Source organism: Taeniopygia guttata, chromosome 4A, assembly GCF_048771995.1.
Source record: "Taeniopygia guttata chromosome 4A, bTaeGut7.mat, whole genome shotgun sequence".
Classification (NCBI taxonomy): Eukaryota; Metazoa; Chordata; class Aves; order Passeriformes; family Estrildidae; genus Taeniopygia; species Taeniopygia guttata.
Window position 1 is genome coordinate 7,553,911 of NC_133029.1, and position 16,905 is coordinate 7,570,815.

At 46.1% G+C, this 16,905-nt stretch overlaps 3 protein-coding genes across 9 annotated transcripts in view; 2 read left to right on the forward strand and 1 right to left on the reverse strand.

Annotated features, from left to right (window-relative positions):
- PLS3 (plastin 3) overlaps positions 1 to 1,413 on the forward strand; it is a 49,769-nt gene extending 48,356 nt beyond the window's left edge. For all 7 annotated transcript variants that reach the window (XM_030272547.4, XM_030272549.4, XM_072929100.1 and 4 more), the window contains one exon: positions 97 to 1,413. In XM_030272547.4, coding sequence (XP_030128407.1) covers positions 97 to 229 — 133 coding nt within the window. In that variant the 3' untranslated portion in view covers positions 230 to 1,413. The remainder of the gene's footprint in view (positions 1 to 96) is intronic.
- A 2,819-nt stretch (positions 1,414 to 4,232) lies between these two features.
- Positions 4,233 to 5,683, reverse strand: LOC115495228 (uncharacterized). The gene has a single exon (XM_030272550.4). The coding sequence runs from the start codon at positions 5,478 to 5,480 to the stop codon at positions 4,233 to 4,235; it is 1,248 nt and encodes a 415-aa protein (XP_030128410.4). The 5' UTR covers positions 5,481 to 5,683.
- Positions 5,684 to 8,514: 2,831 nt separating this feature from the next.
- AGTR2 (angiotensin II receptor type 2) lies at positions 8,515 to 16,905 on the forward strand. The gene is made up of 2 exons (XM_030272551.4): positions 8,515 to 13,667; positions 15,251 to 16,905. The coding sequence occupies exon 2, from the start codon at positions 15,319 to 15,321 to the stop codon at positions 16,417 to 16,419; it is 1,101 nt and encodes a 366-aa protein (XP_030128411.1). The 5' UTR covers positions 8,515 to 13,667; positions 15,251 to 15,318; the 3' UTR covers positions 16,420 to 16,905.

Sequence of the window (16,905 nt, forward strand, 5' to 3'; positions counted from 1 at the left end):
GAATAGGTGAAATTGTGTTGCATGGGGCAGGATTTGACTTGCCATTTACTGGTAGTAGTCTTGGTGCTGACCACCTTATCTTTCCATGGTGAATAGGTATGCTGTGTCCATGGCAAGAAGAATTGGTGCCAGAGTTTATGCTCTTCCAGAGGATCTTGTAGAGGTGAAGCCAAAGATGGTCATGACCGTGTTTGCCTGCTTGATGGGCAGAGGAATGAAGCGAGTATAAAAGGGATGATCCACGTGAAGCAAAAAAAAACCAAAATGCAACAAAAACCCAACCTGCCACCCTGGGTGCATGAGTAGCAGATCGGCTGTGACCACGCTGAAATGCTGTTGGCCTTGGAATTGCTGAAGTTCAAAGGACTTTGTTTTGCTTTGCAAGACAAATTTATCAAAATTCTCAGGGGGAGGAGTTATAACCAACAGACGTGCTCTTTTCCCAAAGGAAAGTTTAACTTATCAAGAGCTCACAGAAATGCATTCATAGCAGACCTGCATCTTGCAATATTGCTCTGGAGCTGTTTTCACTCCATTATTTCTCAGATACTTGACATGTGGTTTTATACCCTTGAGGGCTATAAGGTGGTTGGTATAAGTTGTAATGGAAACAAATCTAATTTCTGTCTGCAGTCCACTTTAATTTCTGTCCTACAGTCCAAGCATATTTTAGGTTTGACCACATCCTTAATTTTGCAAGTAAATCTACAGTACAAGTTGGGACCTGCAGGCCAGCTCGCAATGCTAAATGAGAAATGTGTAATTAGGAAGATGTACTTCCTCTGGTATTCTTTGTACATGGTGCTTTTTTGTACATCTAACTATTTTGATTACTTTACAGATAAAGCATGGCAGTTTTTTCTCTTGCTGCTTATAAAAAGTTGTGGGGTTTGTTTGTTTGTTTGTTTGTTTTTTATGGTTATACTACATATGATAATACCACCATCCTTGGACCTCTTGCAGTAACATATGATCGTGTTGCTGATGGCGTGGTTACACCTGAGAATGGAAGTGAATGCATTTTTGTATGCATCTTGGTTCAGTTCTGTGCACCTAGAAAATAATTTTTACAGAAATTTGCATGAAAACTATAACTTTTTTATTTAAAATGCTGTTAAATACAAAACCATACTACATCGTGGAGCGGTTTTGTGCAGGGAAGAGGCAAATGGTATAAACAGCAGGGTTCAATAAAGTGAACAGCAAATGTGCTGGAATATAAAGTTATTTTTAGAGATAAATGGAAGGAAGCATTGTCGCCAAAGAAGGAAGATGCTGTATCCATAGGATTTCATATTCTCTTGCTTTGGCAAGCTGTTTGCTATATTTTGAGATCATATTGCTATTCCAAGCTATTCAAAGTGATGTAATATGGTGGCAAAGCATCAGTTGAAATAAAAACATTTAAATACATGCTTCTCTCCTTATTTGCACTGACCCAGCATGGCAGCCTGTCTTCAGCTGCAGCTGGTGCTGCTGGGCTGCAGTGCCACACTCAATCTCTTCATCTTTATTGGCTTGGTGTAAATCTGATGCTAGGTACTGGTCCTTCAGAGCGTGGTGAGGGGTTGGTGCTGCTGGCAGCACAGCAGGGAAAGGTCCCTTAAAAGCAAAGTTTGTGTGAAGCAGCAGCTTCTGTGTTGTTGTGCCTTGGGGGCTTCAGAGGTTAACATTTGTATGAGGGCTAATTGAGTGAAAGGGAATTAATTTTCCTGTGTGTAGGAGATGAAAAAAGGGCAGGTGAAAAGGAGGAATTTGACGGAGCTGAAGAGAGGCTGGGGCACCTGGGAGGAGATGAGCAGGAGCCCTGGCATCTGCAGGGGTGAGGGCATGGGCTGTGGTGGCACTGGCTGGGAGTGCTCCCTGCTCTGGGTGTGCAGTGTCAGCAAACCACCCCAGTGATTCCCTGCATGAAGCCTTGTGCAGAGCTGGCTGGAAACTTTCCACTGGTACAATTTTTTCACAAGAAAAGTATGTTAACAAAGCTTCCCACAGGAAATTGCATGTTTTCACTCAAGATGGAGCGATATACCATAAGTACAGCCACAGCCATCCCACTGAAACTATGTTCTGGTGATTTATGGCACTTGCTGGGGGTGTGGTGTGATTAAAGTCAAAATTCTTGGACTTTGGAAGTGGCCATGTACATGTGTACTGTCTTGCCTCTTTTGCCTCCTGGTACCAGGTTAAAGAGGGAGAAATGGGTACTTTGTCAGTTATAGAATGGGAAAGCATCTCCTTGTGCTGGATGTATTTAAGAAAGAAAAGTTTGGAGTCCAAACAAAGCAGATCTGTCACACTGAAGGTCCAGTGCAGGGCAACCAGGACAAACCCAGTGCTTTCCCTCCAGTAAACACTCTTCACAAGCAGGTTTTCAAATAGTTTGTTTTGTTAAACACACCTAAGATTTTCAACAGGAGATGTAAACTTTAACACATTTCCTTCTTCCTGCAACTCTTCTTGCTCTTTAATATTAAATTATTTTTTAGCATATATACTTTGTTTTGCTTCTTCACTTCCATACTTTTTTCCCCAAGGTTTTTTTTAGCAGTGTAACCTTTGTTCATATTGATTTTTTTTAAACATTTGGACTTGCTGCTGCCCTTGTTGGGTGCATGTTGTTCTTACCCTTCATCTTAAGGTCCTCCTTCAAATGTCTTTGCCAGCCCAGACTGCCTCCTCAGGGTCTTTGTTTTCTGGCCTTCTTGTATTCCTTGCAAGTTTAATTTTTTGTGGATTAAAAATGTAGCAGCATACTCTCCCTGAGCATACTGTGTATAACTTGTTAAATATTTCTATGACTTTTTATCATAGCACAGAGGAAGCAATTTAGTTGTGTTCCTGTTACTGTTTAATGAGGTGGTGGTGTAAAAGTGGAAGGAATATTTTCTCAAAGTGTTCAGAGATGGCAAGGTACTTGTCCATATAAATATTTCACCAATTTGTACTATTCAGTGGGAAAAATTGAATCCTTTAGGGACTTAAGAAATTGCTGAGGTGGACTTTGCTTGCTTTTTTGCTTCTGCCTTTTTCTATTGCAGCTTGATAGAGAGTAATGCCAAAGCAAGAAACCAGCTGGAGTATTTTTCCACCACTTCTTAAAGTATGTGAAGCTGAGGAAAGTGAAGATGATGAAACAGCACAAAGAATGTAAGCAAAAATTTATTGTATTGACTGTTAATGCTTTGCACAAACCTAATCACAAATATAACAAGGATGCAGCGTGTGTGGTTTTGCTGTGGAGCCCCACTTTGTCCCTTCCCTGGTGTAACAGCAAAGGTTGGTCCTGCTCTGCACTCCATGGCAGCTTTCCCATGTGAAATTGTGCTGGTTTGTCTGTTTTCACCCCATAACAAGGGTTTATTCCTCTCTTACCTCTTATCAGCTTGGGATAATTCCTCTAAGGACAGGGACAAATGTGGTGTGTCTGGCACACATTCCTTTGCTTCCTTCAGTGAGCACCCAGTAAACATTGGATAAGGGCTTTTAATATACCTGCACAAATGGAAAATTCCATTTGGGAGGACAGAGAAGGCCGATCTGTGTCTCCCAGCAGCTGAAGGGAGGCAGACTGGGGATATGGCACTGGAATTGTGCTGTGACAGAGCTCTTTCACTGCATGCAGGGAGATAGACACAACTTGTACAAACCTTTCCTGAGACAAATGACCTCCTTGCAGGGGTAAATGCAGAGCCACTTTAGCTGAGGTTCAGTGCTGTGAGGAACAGCTGAGTGATAAAATGTTTTACATGGTGATGGTTTTGCCCACACCTCCAATACTTTCTTGCATTCTAACAGCAGAGATCCCCATGTGCCTGCTGTGGGAAGGTACCACATGCTCACAGCACTGCTGGTGGGCTGGGCCTTTTCTTAAGGGCTCCAGATGTCCTGGAGCACGTGGAATTTATTCCTATTTCAGCAGTACTCACAATATGCCCAGTATGGGCTGGGCACAGGAAGGCAGCTCCTCCCAGGGAGGCCACACCTGGCTGTGGTCAGTTGGGAAATGGGGAGGGCAGAGGGGAGCATCACCAGCACAAACCCCAGCCCTGAACTTGCCAACGTGAGCATTTGCGTTGAATTTTGATGTTAGCATTTCAGCCCATAAATGAAATAATATATTCCTACATAACAAAATCCCTTTATTTCCATATAAAACCCACCTGTTTTGTTCATAAACAAAATGTCAAGAGCACAAACAAGCAGCCTCCCACTTTATGATTCGAACACCGTTAGAACGTGGCCGCCGCGGTGCCCCATCCCCTCTCGGTGTACCACGCGAGTGCCAGCAGGATGATCTGCCCTGGCCTGGGGGGTCTGGGGGCCACGCTGGTGCCAGCCACCCCACACTTGTCCTCGGTGGCCGGCGGCGGTGGCACAGGGCAGTCCCCCAGGGGCCCTGTGGTGTTGGCAGGGCCGGGGAAGGCGCAGTCCAGCCCCTCGAGGAGCACCCGGCGCGGGGAGCGCCAGAGCCAGAGCGTGCTGCAGTCACAGCTCCAGGGGTTGTGGGACAGGAACACGTATCTCAGCTTGGGCAGCTCGGACAGCAGGCGCCTGGGCAGGGAGCTGAGGTTGTTTCTGCTCAGGTGGAGGAAGTGCAGCTTGTTTAGGTGTAAAAAAGCAGAGTCTGAGATCGAGGAGATCTGGTTGTTGTTCAGGTACAAGCTTCTCAAGTTGAGCAGCTGTCTGAAGGTGCAGTCAACAGCAGTGATTCTGTTGGCTTCAAGGTGCATGGTCTTGAGCTGGATCAATCCTTCAAAAAGCTGATTAGGCAAATCAGTGATGAAGTTGTGTCCTAAATTTAACATGCCCAGTCTGAGAAGCTTTGTAAAAGCTCCGTTTTGAATGATCCATATCCGATTCTTTCTGAGATTCAGATCGCACAGAGTTTCCAGGTCCTTCAGGGAATCTCTGCCAATGGCTTCTATGTGATTGCCCTCCAGGGACAGCCTCGTGAGGCTGGAGAGGTTCCTAAAGGCTTGTGGAACATACCTCATGTTATTGGCGGCTAAATCAAGACTTTCTAAAGAAGGCAAGTGTGAAAATAGAAGTGGGTGGATTTCGAAGATATTGCAGTGGGACAAATCCAGGCTGATGAGGTTTAATAGTCCTCTGAAAGTGTTTGCGTGCAGGTAGGTGAGGCGTGAGTTCCTGCTGAGGTGCAGCTCTTGCAGCCTGCTGAGAGCATGGAAAGTTCCTGGGGTCAGGAAAGTCAGATTGTTCCCATCTAGCCAGAGGCTGTGAAGGAAAGTCAGGTTTCTGAAGGTGTTGGTGTTGAGAATCCGCAAATAATTGTTGGAGAGGTTTAGAGAGATGGTGGATGGTGCTATTTCTCCAGGTAGGGTTTTCAGTCCAGCTCTGTTGCAGAGGATGGTCTCTTCAGGTGTACATTTGCACATGCTTGGGCATGAATTGGAGACATTCAGACTCAGCCCAGCCTTTGCTGCACAAGTAAATATAAATACAACGAGAAAGAACATGACCAGCCACACATCAGCCACAGCATCTAATACCTGATGGATAGTAGAGAAGGAGGCAAGAAAAAGAGCATGTACCTTTTGGGCAGGTGAACCACGGGCAGGGCAGGGTCGGTTGGACTGTGCACAGTGAAAATAAATTAGCTGGTTCCTCCTGCTGCAACCCCATGGGGATTAAGTGTTTAGGCACGTCAAAGCTGATTAAGTGCTGCCCTGAGAGGCAGGGAGACTTCTCGGCCCAGCATCATGCTCTGAGAGTGGTTTTTCTCACCTCCAGCCCTCTGCAAACAACAAGAGGTAACAGACTTCCTCTGGCAGCTGTCTGGGAGAGGCTCCTGCTCATGGGTTATCACCATTCTCAGTCTACTTGGCAGTTGGCTCAAAAAAAACTCTTCTGGGAGGAATTTTTGTGATTTTCTGCAGCTGGAGCTTCAGCAAAGGCAGTGGAAGGTGGCTCTGCCATCCAGGTGTGAGGTGAGGGCGCTCACCCTGACAGAGGCTGCACACACTGACAGATGCCCCAGGCTCAGGCTCAGGGATTTCCCTTGGTGATGGTTGTGACTCCCCTGCAGTAAAATGGGAGACTGCCAGGAGCTGTGCAAGCCTCATGTTCTCTGACATGAGAGACATTTCTCTGACATTTTTCTCTGGGAAAGCACAGAGGAGTGCTGTGTCCTGGCAGTGCTTCTTCTTGGGATAAGCCCTATGAGAGATGAAAAAGGAACCCTGTGGTTGAAACATGGAGCACCCCAAGGGCACACTGTCCTTCCCAGGGCACTGCTTCCAGCGGGTCTGAAGATGCCACTGAGCAACTGAAGCTGGACTTTGGTCCTTAAAAATCTGTGTCCTTGCCCCTGCTCTGTTTTTTATCCTATAGCCACAGTGCAAAGGGAAAAGTGCATTTGGGGGCCTGATTGATGAACTCAACAGCCAGGGATCAGCGATCTCCAGACTGATCATTCTGCAGGAGGGCTTGCAGCTGGTGTGTCATTAGGGCAGCCAGTGACACAATTGCTACTCTTGGTTTTTGTCACTCTTAATTTTTCTTCTCCACTTTGCTCTGCTGGAGTTCTCATTTGTTCTGATGCGCTTGAAGCACCTTTTCACAGGAAGGCACCCCCTGGCTTCCTGTGCATTTCCATGCTCTTAATTTCTTGGTCTGTCCCAGCTTTTTTTTTTTTCTCATGCTTTACAGGTTGAGTTTTCTTTCTCTTCCCTGTTCTGCCAGCTCTGTCCAGACAGTGGCTAAACCTCCAAATATATAGTATGCCCAACAGTAAGTGTGATCTGGACAAGTTTGCAGCTCTGTTGTTTTCTCAGCAGAAGCAGATTATATTTCCTGTGCTGTTAAATTGCTATGTCGGCTTCAGCTAGTTCTGTTTTCTTCTTCATTTTTTCAAACAACAATCCCCTGAAGAGCAGCTTCTCCCTGGAAGTTTGGCCAGGATGATCATGTTCTGTAATGGAGACCATCTTCCAGCTGTAAACAACATCATTTATTTAGTTAGACAGGCTTTGGTGCAGTGTTACTGGGGCCAAAATCTGGTTTCCACCAGGAGCAGCAGTGCTGGCACCATGCCCAGGGGCTGGTCCTGGGAGCCCCAGAGGAAGGTGGAAATGTGCACTGCTCACCCCATCCAGCCAATTGTGTCTGGGGTCAGGCCAAAGGTTTTGGGGAGTGAATCTTTGTTTTCTGTATTTCTGGGTCAGCTGGGACTGCTCCTTTGAGGATATCACCTTGGAGGGGTGTCCTGCTGCTGGGGTCTCCATGGCTTCTCTTGCCTCCTGGTGCAGCACAGCTCGGAATATCCACCACTCCATGACTTCGTCAGTGCAACCCTGTGAAGGAGACAGGTTTCTGCTGATCTCTGTGCAGGACAAGTGAGCTGCACTGTGTGCTTGGGAATGCTCTTGCCTTTAGCTGAAGTTTGTAGCTCAGGCTGAAAAAGATGGATCTCTTTCTCTGGTGTCCCTTTTATTCTACACAAGGTTTATTTCTGGTTGTAACTTTTTATTCTACGCAGGCTTTATTTCTGGTTGTAATTCCGGTGTAATTCCAGCAGTGTTACCATGTTCTAGCTCTTAGTAAAGCCCAGTGCTCTCTGTAGTGTAACTCTCCTTGATTTCATATTGTAAATTTTCAGACCAAAAGCACACAGCTCTTGGAGCTCATTGCTGCCAGATGTTGCTTAACTGGACTAAAACACTGTGGTGGAGCAGAACCATGCAGCTGCAGAACGTTTCCTTGCTTTAGAGCCTATGAGGCCAAGGAAACCCAAAAGTATCAAAGCAACCAGATTTTTACACTTTGTCACAGGTTTGGCAATTCCAGGTTCTCCCGGTAAGGATTCCACAAGCATGGAGGTGGGGTGGCAGCTGCCTTGTGAGGATTTTGGCTGTGGCTGCCCGAACTTTCCCATGGCAGCCCAGGTTGCAGCTGCCCTTGGGGTGGAAGCAAGGCAGTGGTATGCCAGCACTCAGCACTGTGGAGGGCTAAACCTTTGCTGGGGGCTGAGTGCTGGTCCGAGAGAGTGGCCACAGCAATGTCCTGCTGTGCTGCAGTGCCCAGTGCTCAGCATTGCTCCAGCTTCCTGAGCTTCTACTGCAGTCACTGCCACACCATGCTGCAGAGACAAGGTAAGGATGTGCTCCTTGAGAAGAAATGACACGTGAGTTTTTCCTCTACCTACCTTTTTAAACAAACTTTCCCTTTATGTTCTGTTCAAATATTAGCATCTTGCTCTTGGGTTCTCTTTTCCAGGCTCAGCTCTTTGTACTCCACGTGCAGGGATTTTGATTGTCTCTCTCCATCTGCTTGGAGGGTTTCTGGAGTGCATCATGTGTTTTGGCTGAGGTGGTTCATCCACCCAGCTTTAATGGAAAAGCTGAACCACTGCAGGTCTTCTGTTAGAATGTATTCCACCCACCACATGATCATGGTTGTGTTTTTGTCTTTTTTTCAGTCACTGATTTATCTGACATCTGGGATTTATAGTCCAGCACATCCCCTTCAGAAATTGTTTGTAGCTGATGTCAAGAGCCTTGCCTAATACTGTAGATTTTAAGGAGATTAATTCTTTTTAGAAGACTCAGGCAGTAGTCATCTACTTTGGGATGGGCTTGCTGGTCTAGTAAGTTAAAAGAGCAAGGTTTGCATTCTTTAAACTTTGTTGGGAAAAGATGGAATTAGTAGAATCAGTTAATAGCTTTGTTGGTTAAAGATTGATTAAATAATGTGGCATATGCAAATATCAGGAATAATCTGACACCCCCAAAGCTTTATCTAGCTGGTGAACTCCCTTTTGTGTGTATCTCTGTATTCTTGGAAGATAAGAGGAATTTCTAGAAAAAACACTTAAAAAGTGGGAAAGCTGTTTGCAGTGGTTATAGTTCAAAATGGCAAAGGGAGGAAGGTCTTTATTTTTAAAAGATCTCTAGAAAGAGACCTTTTGGGTGCTCTGTAACTCTATAAAAATTTTCACAGAGTCCTAACTCTTCCTAAGAGACTACCTTGAGACCCTAAAGAGAAATGTGAAGCATTCTCCCCCATCCTTTAAATGCCAGGTTATATACAACTATATTAGTTCACATAAAGCAGAAGTTAGACAGGAGGGAACTTTCTCCCACAAGCTATGGGCACCAGTGTCTTGACTTCTGCTGCTCATCACAGCAATTGGTGTGAGAGAAGTGAGGAGAAAATTACCTGTGGTGATGAGTTATGAAAGCTGACTGTGGGTTCCTGTTGTGGTCTCAGTTGCTGAAATGCTGCTCTGCCACTGATGCTGCTATGGCCATGAAGGCTCTGTGCCTGTTTTTGGCAATCCCTGGAGTCTGGTGGTCTGTCTGTGTTGGGGGCTTGGCTGGAAGCTGAGCAGCACTCAGGGATGGAGTTTTGACCAAGTCCTGCTGCCTTCAGCATACCCCAAGAGCAGGCAGTGGTGCCAGGGTGTGTGCATTTCCTGCCTTTAATAGTAAGGGGTGCAGCTTGTTTTCAAAATCACTTATCTGCTTGTTTTCTTTACTACTTTTAGTAGCTTGTAAAATGCTTACAGCCAATAATTTGAACAAACAATGTCAGGGAGCATAACCTCAATCTTGGCAGTGCTGTTGGCTGGACACAAACATCTTTCATAAAATAAATGCTTTGGATAAGTTTTCTGCATGCTGAAGGTGGAAAAGGCTCTTCCCTCCTAAATGCCTCTGTCACACTCACTGAACTGCTCCAAAACTGACTTCTCATAGCATAGCAAGTCTGTTCAATGGGACTGGACACTCTCAGAGTATCTGATGGGCCCTGTCTGGGTGGCCCTTGTGGTCACTGCTGTGCTGCTGTCAAGTGGAAAAGCAGAACTTTCCCCAGGCCTGCTCAGTTCTTCCACAGGAAATCATGGCTCCAGCAGGGAGGGTGAAACACTGACCAAGGTCTTGTCTGTGAGAATGATGGCAGTTCTCCCTCTTGGCCAAAACACCAGGTTTGCAGACAGCCACTGCCAGAACTGATCACGCCTCAGAGGTACCTGAGGCAGTGCTGGGACCCAGAACTGACCCAGCAAGAACCAAGGGTGCTGGATGGGAATGGGACTCACTGCCTGGACCCGCAGCATTCACTGCTCACAGCTGCTCCCTGCCCTGAGTCCCCAGAAAGGAGACAAGCAATCAGCTTTCTCTGGGGACGTGCTCTGGGGCTGGGAAAGGGGGAGGTAGATTCTCCAATCTTCCTTGCAGGACTGAGCAATGAATCCCTAAAGAAACCCTTAAAGAAACCCTTAAATAAACAAATGCAGGAAGGAGGAATGCTTAAAAAAGTTTATGGAATGCTGGAATATTTGGCACAACACACCCCAGAATCACAGAATGTTCTGGGTTGGAAGGGATCCGCAAGGATCTTCAAGTCCAGCTCTTCCAGCCCATGCAGGGATTGAAACTGTGATCTTGGCATTATTAGCACCATGCTCCACCCAACTGAGCTAATCCCAGGGTCTGGCATGATGAAAATCATCATTGCCCGGGCGGTTGGTGCTGGATCCCCAACTGCTGCTGCCAGCCCTGGGACCAGGGAGTCAGGGGATCCTGCTGTAAATCAACACCCAACACAGCCACAGTGGTCTGTGTTGGGCTATGCATCCTGGGGAGCACACTTACAAAAGATTTTTTTCCCCTCTTGCTTTCTCCAAAGGTAACAAATCAAGCTCATGAATCCAGTTTACATCTGAATCTCACATTACTTCGAGCCTTTGGCAGGCTGGCAAGGTTTAGCCTCAAGAGGTGGCTCTGACAGCCTGCTGGCACTGTCGGGCTGCTTGTTTGGAATATTCCATCCCTGACAGTGGCAGCACTTCCCTGAAAAATCCAAGACCTAGGACTTGGAGTGCATGGATCCTTTTCTTTTTATTTGTACAGTTGATCAGAAGGTGCTATTTGAATTGTGTGGTGGTGATGGCTTGGGGTTTTTTTGGGTTTGGGTTTTTTTAAACACTTCTGGTGACCTTTTGACCTCTTTAGGTGCATTGGCTTACGGGCAGAAAGACAAACCTAAGGGCTGTGTATGGGCCTGCAGCAAATTTCTTGCTCCTCTTGAACTGTGAATTCTTTTTAGTTGGTATAAAAAATGTACTCAAAATCCTTCCCCAAATTCAACCCCCAGACACCTCAAGCTTCAACTAATTTAAAATCAAACAGGTCTTGTGTTGAAATCACTCAGCTTTTGTAACTTTGCTGCCAGATGAGCAGTGAAAAAGCTCTGCCCTGTGCTGGGCTCTGCTGCAGCAGATCCATGTGCTGGATTTACCAGCCTGGCTGTGGAAAACAAATCCCACAAGCTCAGGGGGCATTAGCTCAGCTGCAGCACTACATGGCACGAGGATGTTTCTGCATGGACAACTTGGGCATCTGTTTTACATCCATACAAGATGCTCAGAAATAGTGAGAGGAAGAAAGAAATGGTAGGGAAAATAGAGAGAGAGATTTGTGAGAGGAGGCTTTGCAGTGAGGACTTGGGATCAGATAAGGAATCAGATGCACTGAGCATTGGCAGGGGAAAGGATGGGAGCAGGATTTGTCAAAGGGCAGCCTGAGCTATGCCCCCCATTACACTGTATGCAGCAGGGCCATTTCTTGCCTGCTGAAGTCTCAATTCTGTAGGCAAAACAGAATAAACACAGTCAGTATCTGTAAGGATCCAAAGTTGTGTGGAAAGGAAAACTTTATATTTAAATCTAAACAACTAGTGTTTGTTATTTTTGAAAAATAAACATTCTTGTGCATTTTTCCTTCAATGGGTGTTTGCTGAGGAATGGAGCAAAACCTTTTACCAATGGTTTGTGTGCAACTAGCAGCAAAGACTGCTGGCTAAGGGGTCCTGGCACATCTTGTTACCGAAAAAATTAATAAATACAGTTCAGAGTGAGTGCTGACATCTCAGGTCACTCACCAGTAGGCCAGCAGTCCTGCAGACCCCAGGCAAGGTCTGTACTGGGGAAATTGGTGGCAGAAGGTTCATCTCTGCTCCTTTGCAGCAGGACTCATGACTTTCTCTTCTGTGTGCTTGCAGCTTGACAGTCCTGACCATGGACTGCTTTGTCATCATGTCCTTGAAGGAGTAAATCGTTGCACTGTGGTAAATAGAAATGCTGCGTGGGATTCCCTTTCTTTAAATAACTCAGTCTCCTTTTAGCACAGAAAATGCTAAGAACTGGACTTTGAATTATGAGGCAGATAAAGACAAAAGTTGCCAAGGACTCTTCTCTCTGCCTTGAATGTAGCACTCACCTCCAGGGATGGGTGTATATGAGTTTGCTAATAAGCTTTTTCAACACTCTCTGAAGCTTTTTCTGGTCAAAGACACAGGTGGGCTATGGTGAAACTGGTGAGACTGTTCTCCACAGCCTGCTCAGCCCTTGGTTCCCCTGAAGATGCTGTTAAAAGGCTGTTTTCCATCTCTCCTCTGGGTCACTGGTATCAGCAGAGCTGGTGATGGCTGTTGTGTCTGGTGTGCTGCACAGTCCTGGAGCAAGGACTGGGCTTTCCCCAAGCCCCCACAGGTGGATACACCTCATCCCAAGGCTGTGCTGGTGTTCAGAGGATGGGATGAGCTTGGGTCCAGTGCTGGTTAGTGATTGAGAGCCAGGGGCAAAGGGACATGTCACTGCAGGGGCTCCAGTGGCTGCTTTCTGCGTGGCACATGAGCCTCGCTGGGGAGCACAGCACACGTGCCCCCAGTAGATGGGCAGTTGTTGCAGAGATACCACTCAGGCATCAGGGCCAAATGTTTAAGCCTATGGGTGCTTCCTTTGACCCTGTTATCCTCCAGGAGCCCCCTTGAGGCTCCTTCCATGGAGAGGAGGCTGGGGCCAGGCACAGCATGTGGTGCCAAGAAGGAGCAGATGTAAAATCTCTGTGTTGTGTGAAGGGGAATTGGCATGAGCTCCTTTTGGTCATGTCCTACCCCAGTGCAGCTGCAGAACCAAGCCTGCTCTCAGCCACATGCTGCTGCCTGGTTTGTCCTGCTGCCCTCCTCAGTGCCAGCAGTGTGCATCTCTTTGTGAGGAAAAGGGCAGTGGCTTTCCCACTCTAACTGGGAGCTGGGATCAGCTCCCTTACATAGGCAATGCTGTTGTGAATGCAGTGATCTTCCTCCACTTTCTGTCTCTCTGTGATCTCATTATAGTCAATTCTGCCAGGACTAACAGCCTATTTCATCCTCAAATGTGTTAGCCAGTGCTAGGACCCCGTGGACTGCATGGGAGTGCTGCTGCCCTCAGAGATGCACAAATCCTTTCTTGGAGGCTCCCACATGTTGTGTGTGCACATGGAGGGCAGAAAGGGGCTGTGTGTGGGTGTAACCTCCTGGCCCAAGAGCTGCAGTAGAAAACCACAGAGATATTTGTGTGAATTTCCTTTTTCTTGCTTGCTTCATTTCCTTTTTTTTTTTTTTCCCTTTTTTCTAGCTGTCTTGCTGCTCTCTCCTGATTTACTGCATGTGCTCACGTGGCCTTGGAAAGGGGGGTTCTTAAACTATTTTGCTTCCAAAAGGAAAAGAAGCTGGCAGGCATTCATATTTCAGTTCTCGAGTTATGTAGGTTAAAGTCTCCCAGTGGGAAAGGGGAAGATATGAGAGAGCAGATTGCTGGTGGCAATACTCACCAGAAGGAAAGTGGAAAAAAGGAGCACGGAATTCTGGAGGCTTGAGAGGTAGGTTTTCTATCTGCTGTTAGAACATAATTTCCATTGATTCGATTCCATTTGTGCTGGGATGTCTGGTGCCTGCAGTGAGAGGAGGAACGAGCAGCTCAGAGCAGATCCTAAGGCACCACTTGTTCATGACTAGAGGGGGGGAGTGTGTTTGTCAATGAAACCTTGTTCTCTTCCATGCAGTGCAAGTGATTTTGGTGTGCTCCCTCTGCTAGGAGTCAGGGAGGTATGTAACACTTTGTGACTAGTTCTGATTTTTCAGCTTCTATATGTTAAAGTGAAGGGCTCAGGATATAAGAGTTAAGGGTGAAATGGGACTCCAGACCCTCTCTGAATATTTGTGTTCCTAAACAAAAAAGCTTTCATTTAGTTTAGGACCTGTTTGAATACAGAACATGGGTTATGATCAACTATTTGTGGCTTTAAATACCAGAACTCTGCAGAAATTCCCCCGCTGAGTTTTCATTGTTAAGATAATATCGTTAAAATTAATTTTTTGTCAGTATATCCAAAGTAATATATTGCATATTTTGCATTGAGAAAATGATAAGCTACTGTACATTCAACTGTCGATACAAAAAAATATGTTTGAAATTATTAGTTGCCTTCTGTTAAATGAGAGATCATTACCCAAATCTGTTGTCTTGGTGAAAAGTTCTATTATTTTTAGGGCTCCTTGAGAATTCTTAAATGCCTGGCTGGTTCCACAAAAACTTAATTAAAAATTAATTTCCTCTTTCTAGTATGTAAAATAAAATACTTGGGTATGATTTCTTCATTGACTTAGAAAGTCTTAAAGTTTGCAAAATGTACTGCTCAGAGTGCAGACACAAGCTGCTGAAATGTAACAAAGACAGACCTCTCTTATTTTTCCCTACTGAAATCCAGTCTTGATATCATTAAATGAATGGCACATAGTACTGTTAAATCCAGTGCCTGCAAGGACTGAGTTTGTTGCTTGTGTCTACATTGAAATTCTCTCTTTTACTGTTCTGATTAAAGCTGTCATGAGGGAAGGAGATGCAGATATGTGTCAGAAGGACACTGACAGTGAATGACATTTTGCAAAGTCCCTTCAGTGTCTTTGTGTCCAGCCCTGTGAATTGGGGGAAAAAAACCCACAGCTTGCTTTCCTAAAAGTCCTTTTAAATGGCTGCTTTCATGCTTGCCTTTTTATATTATTTTAACTGCTCAGAGTGCTGGAAATAGCATGAGAAAACTGCGAAAAGGATAATGAGGAGCTTCAGCGTGGCCTTTGGGTCACAGAAGTTCCCAAAGTGTCTCCAGCTCCTGAGTCCATAATCCTTCTGCTCTGCTGGCCACAGAAAGCACCATTTGTAATCACAGATAAACCCCAGCTGCTCTCTTCTCTTCCAGGCTAATTAAAAAGTGCTGCGACGTCCCTAGGGCTAATTGTGTCCTGTCAGTGGGGTGGAGGTGAGGAATTCAGCAGGGCTGCCTGCTATTTCAGCACTCAGCTTACTGATATAACTTCAAATGGTTTTTATTTTATTGTGTCTGTGTGATTTCGGAGCTAAGACAGCTGCAGAGTGCACGTCTAACACACGGTTTCTGATCTGCAGGTGAGTGATAGGAAAGTGCTGCCAGCCCATGAATTTCCTGAAGAAACTCCCTTTCCACCAGCGCCAACATGCAGAACAACTACTCCCTGATTGTCACCACCGGGGAAAGTCTCCAAGTCCTGTCTACAGCACTGACAAACTCATCCCCTCCCTGCCCCCTTACCTCTTCAGATTATCAGTTTTCACTGATTCCAGCGCTCTTCTCTGTGGTTTTTGCTCTTGGCTTGGTTGGCAACAGTGTGGTGGTTGCGGTGCTCTGTCGTCACACTGGCCCCAAGACAGTAGCTAATGTCTACATTTTCAACTTGGCCATGGCAGACCTGCTGTGCCTGGCCACCCTCCCCTTCTGGGCCACCTACTACGCTCAGGGATACAACTGGCTCTTCGGGTCTCTCATGTGCAAGATCTCCAGTTCTGTCCTGTGTCTGAATATGTTTGCCAGTATTTTTTTCATTACGTGCATGAGCGTGGACAGGTACCACGCCATTGTCCATCCTATCCACTCCCAGAGGAGAACTCCACAACAAGCTTATTTTGTAGCATTGGTCGTGTGGGGCCTCGCCTGTTTGTCCTCCCTCCCAACTTTTTATTTCCGAGACACTTACTACGTTGAAAGCTTGGAGGTCAATGCTTGCATTATGGCCTTTCCTTATGAGAACTATGCAAAATGGTCTGTGGCGACGGCCTTCCTGAAAAACACCCTCGGCTTCTTCATCCCCTTGGCGGTGATCACCACCTGCTACATCTGGATCAGGAGGCACTTGCTTAAAGCACAGCAGTTTGGGAAAAGCAGGCAGAAGAGGGACAAAGTCCTGAAGCTGGTGGCTGCTGTTGTCATGGCCTTCCTGATTTCCTGGCTGCCATTCCACGTTTTAACGTTTCTGAACGCTCTGGCTCACATGGACGTCATTGACAGCTGTGAGGTGGTGGGGCTGATCGACACGGCGCTGCCCTTCGGCATCTGCATGGCCTTCGCCAACAGCTGCACCAACCCCCTGCTCTACTGCTTCATCGGCAACCAGTTCCAGGAGAAGCTGCACCGCCTCTTCAAGAGGAGAGTTCACCAGCTCAGCAGCCACCGGGAGAGCTCCTCTGCCAGGAAGGGCAGCTGCTTCAGAGAGGCTGAAACCCCCATGGGCAAAGAGGGGGAGCCTGAGTCTTTCCTGTAGGCACTGGGGCATGGTGTGGGGTGATGTCAGTGCAGCTGGATGTCCCTGCAGTGGTGACGTTCCTCTCTTTCTTGCCTTTGTTTTGTGCCCACCAGCTGTTTGAAGGAGAATCTGGATTTGTCACGCATGGGGATTTATTCCTTCTCCCTTTTCACAACAAGAACTCAAGTTTTACACAGAGGGAAGGTTCTGACAAATAACTGTATTGATGACATTTCAATATCAGCTTTTTGTATGGCTGAGATCAGGCAAGTGTTACATATAACAGAAGAAGTCTAAATATACTGAAGGACTATTACACCACAGCTATAATTGCATAGGTGCTGAGTATTATACCCTAAACTGATATTCTAAAAGAGATTCTCACTAGAGAATGTGTAAATAAAGCAGTGCAGATACTTCTGTACCTACCTGTAAGAAAATATTTTCACATTTATTTTGTATATTTTAATTTTTTAAAATAAATGGCTAGAGATGTATGTAAAA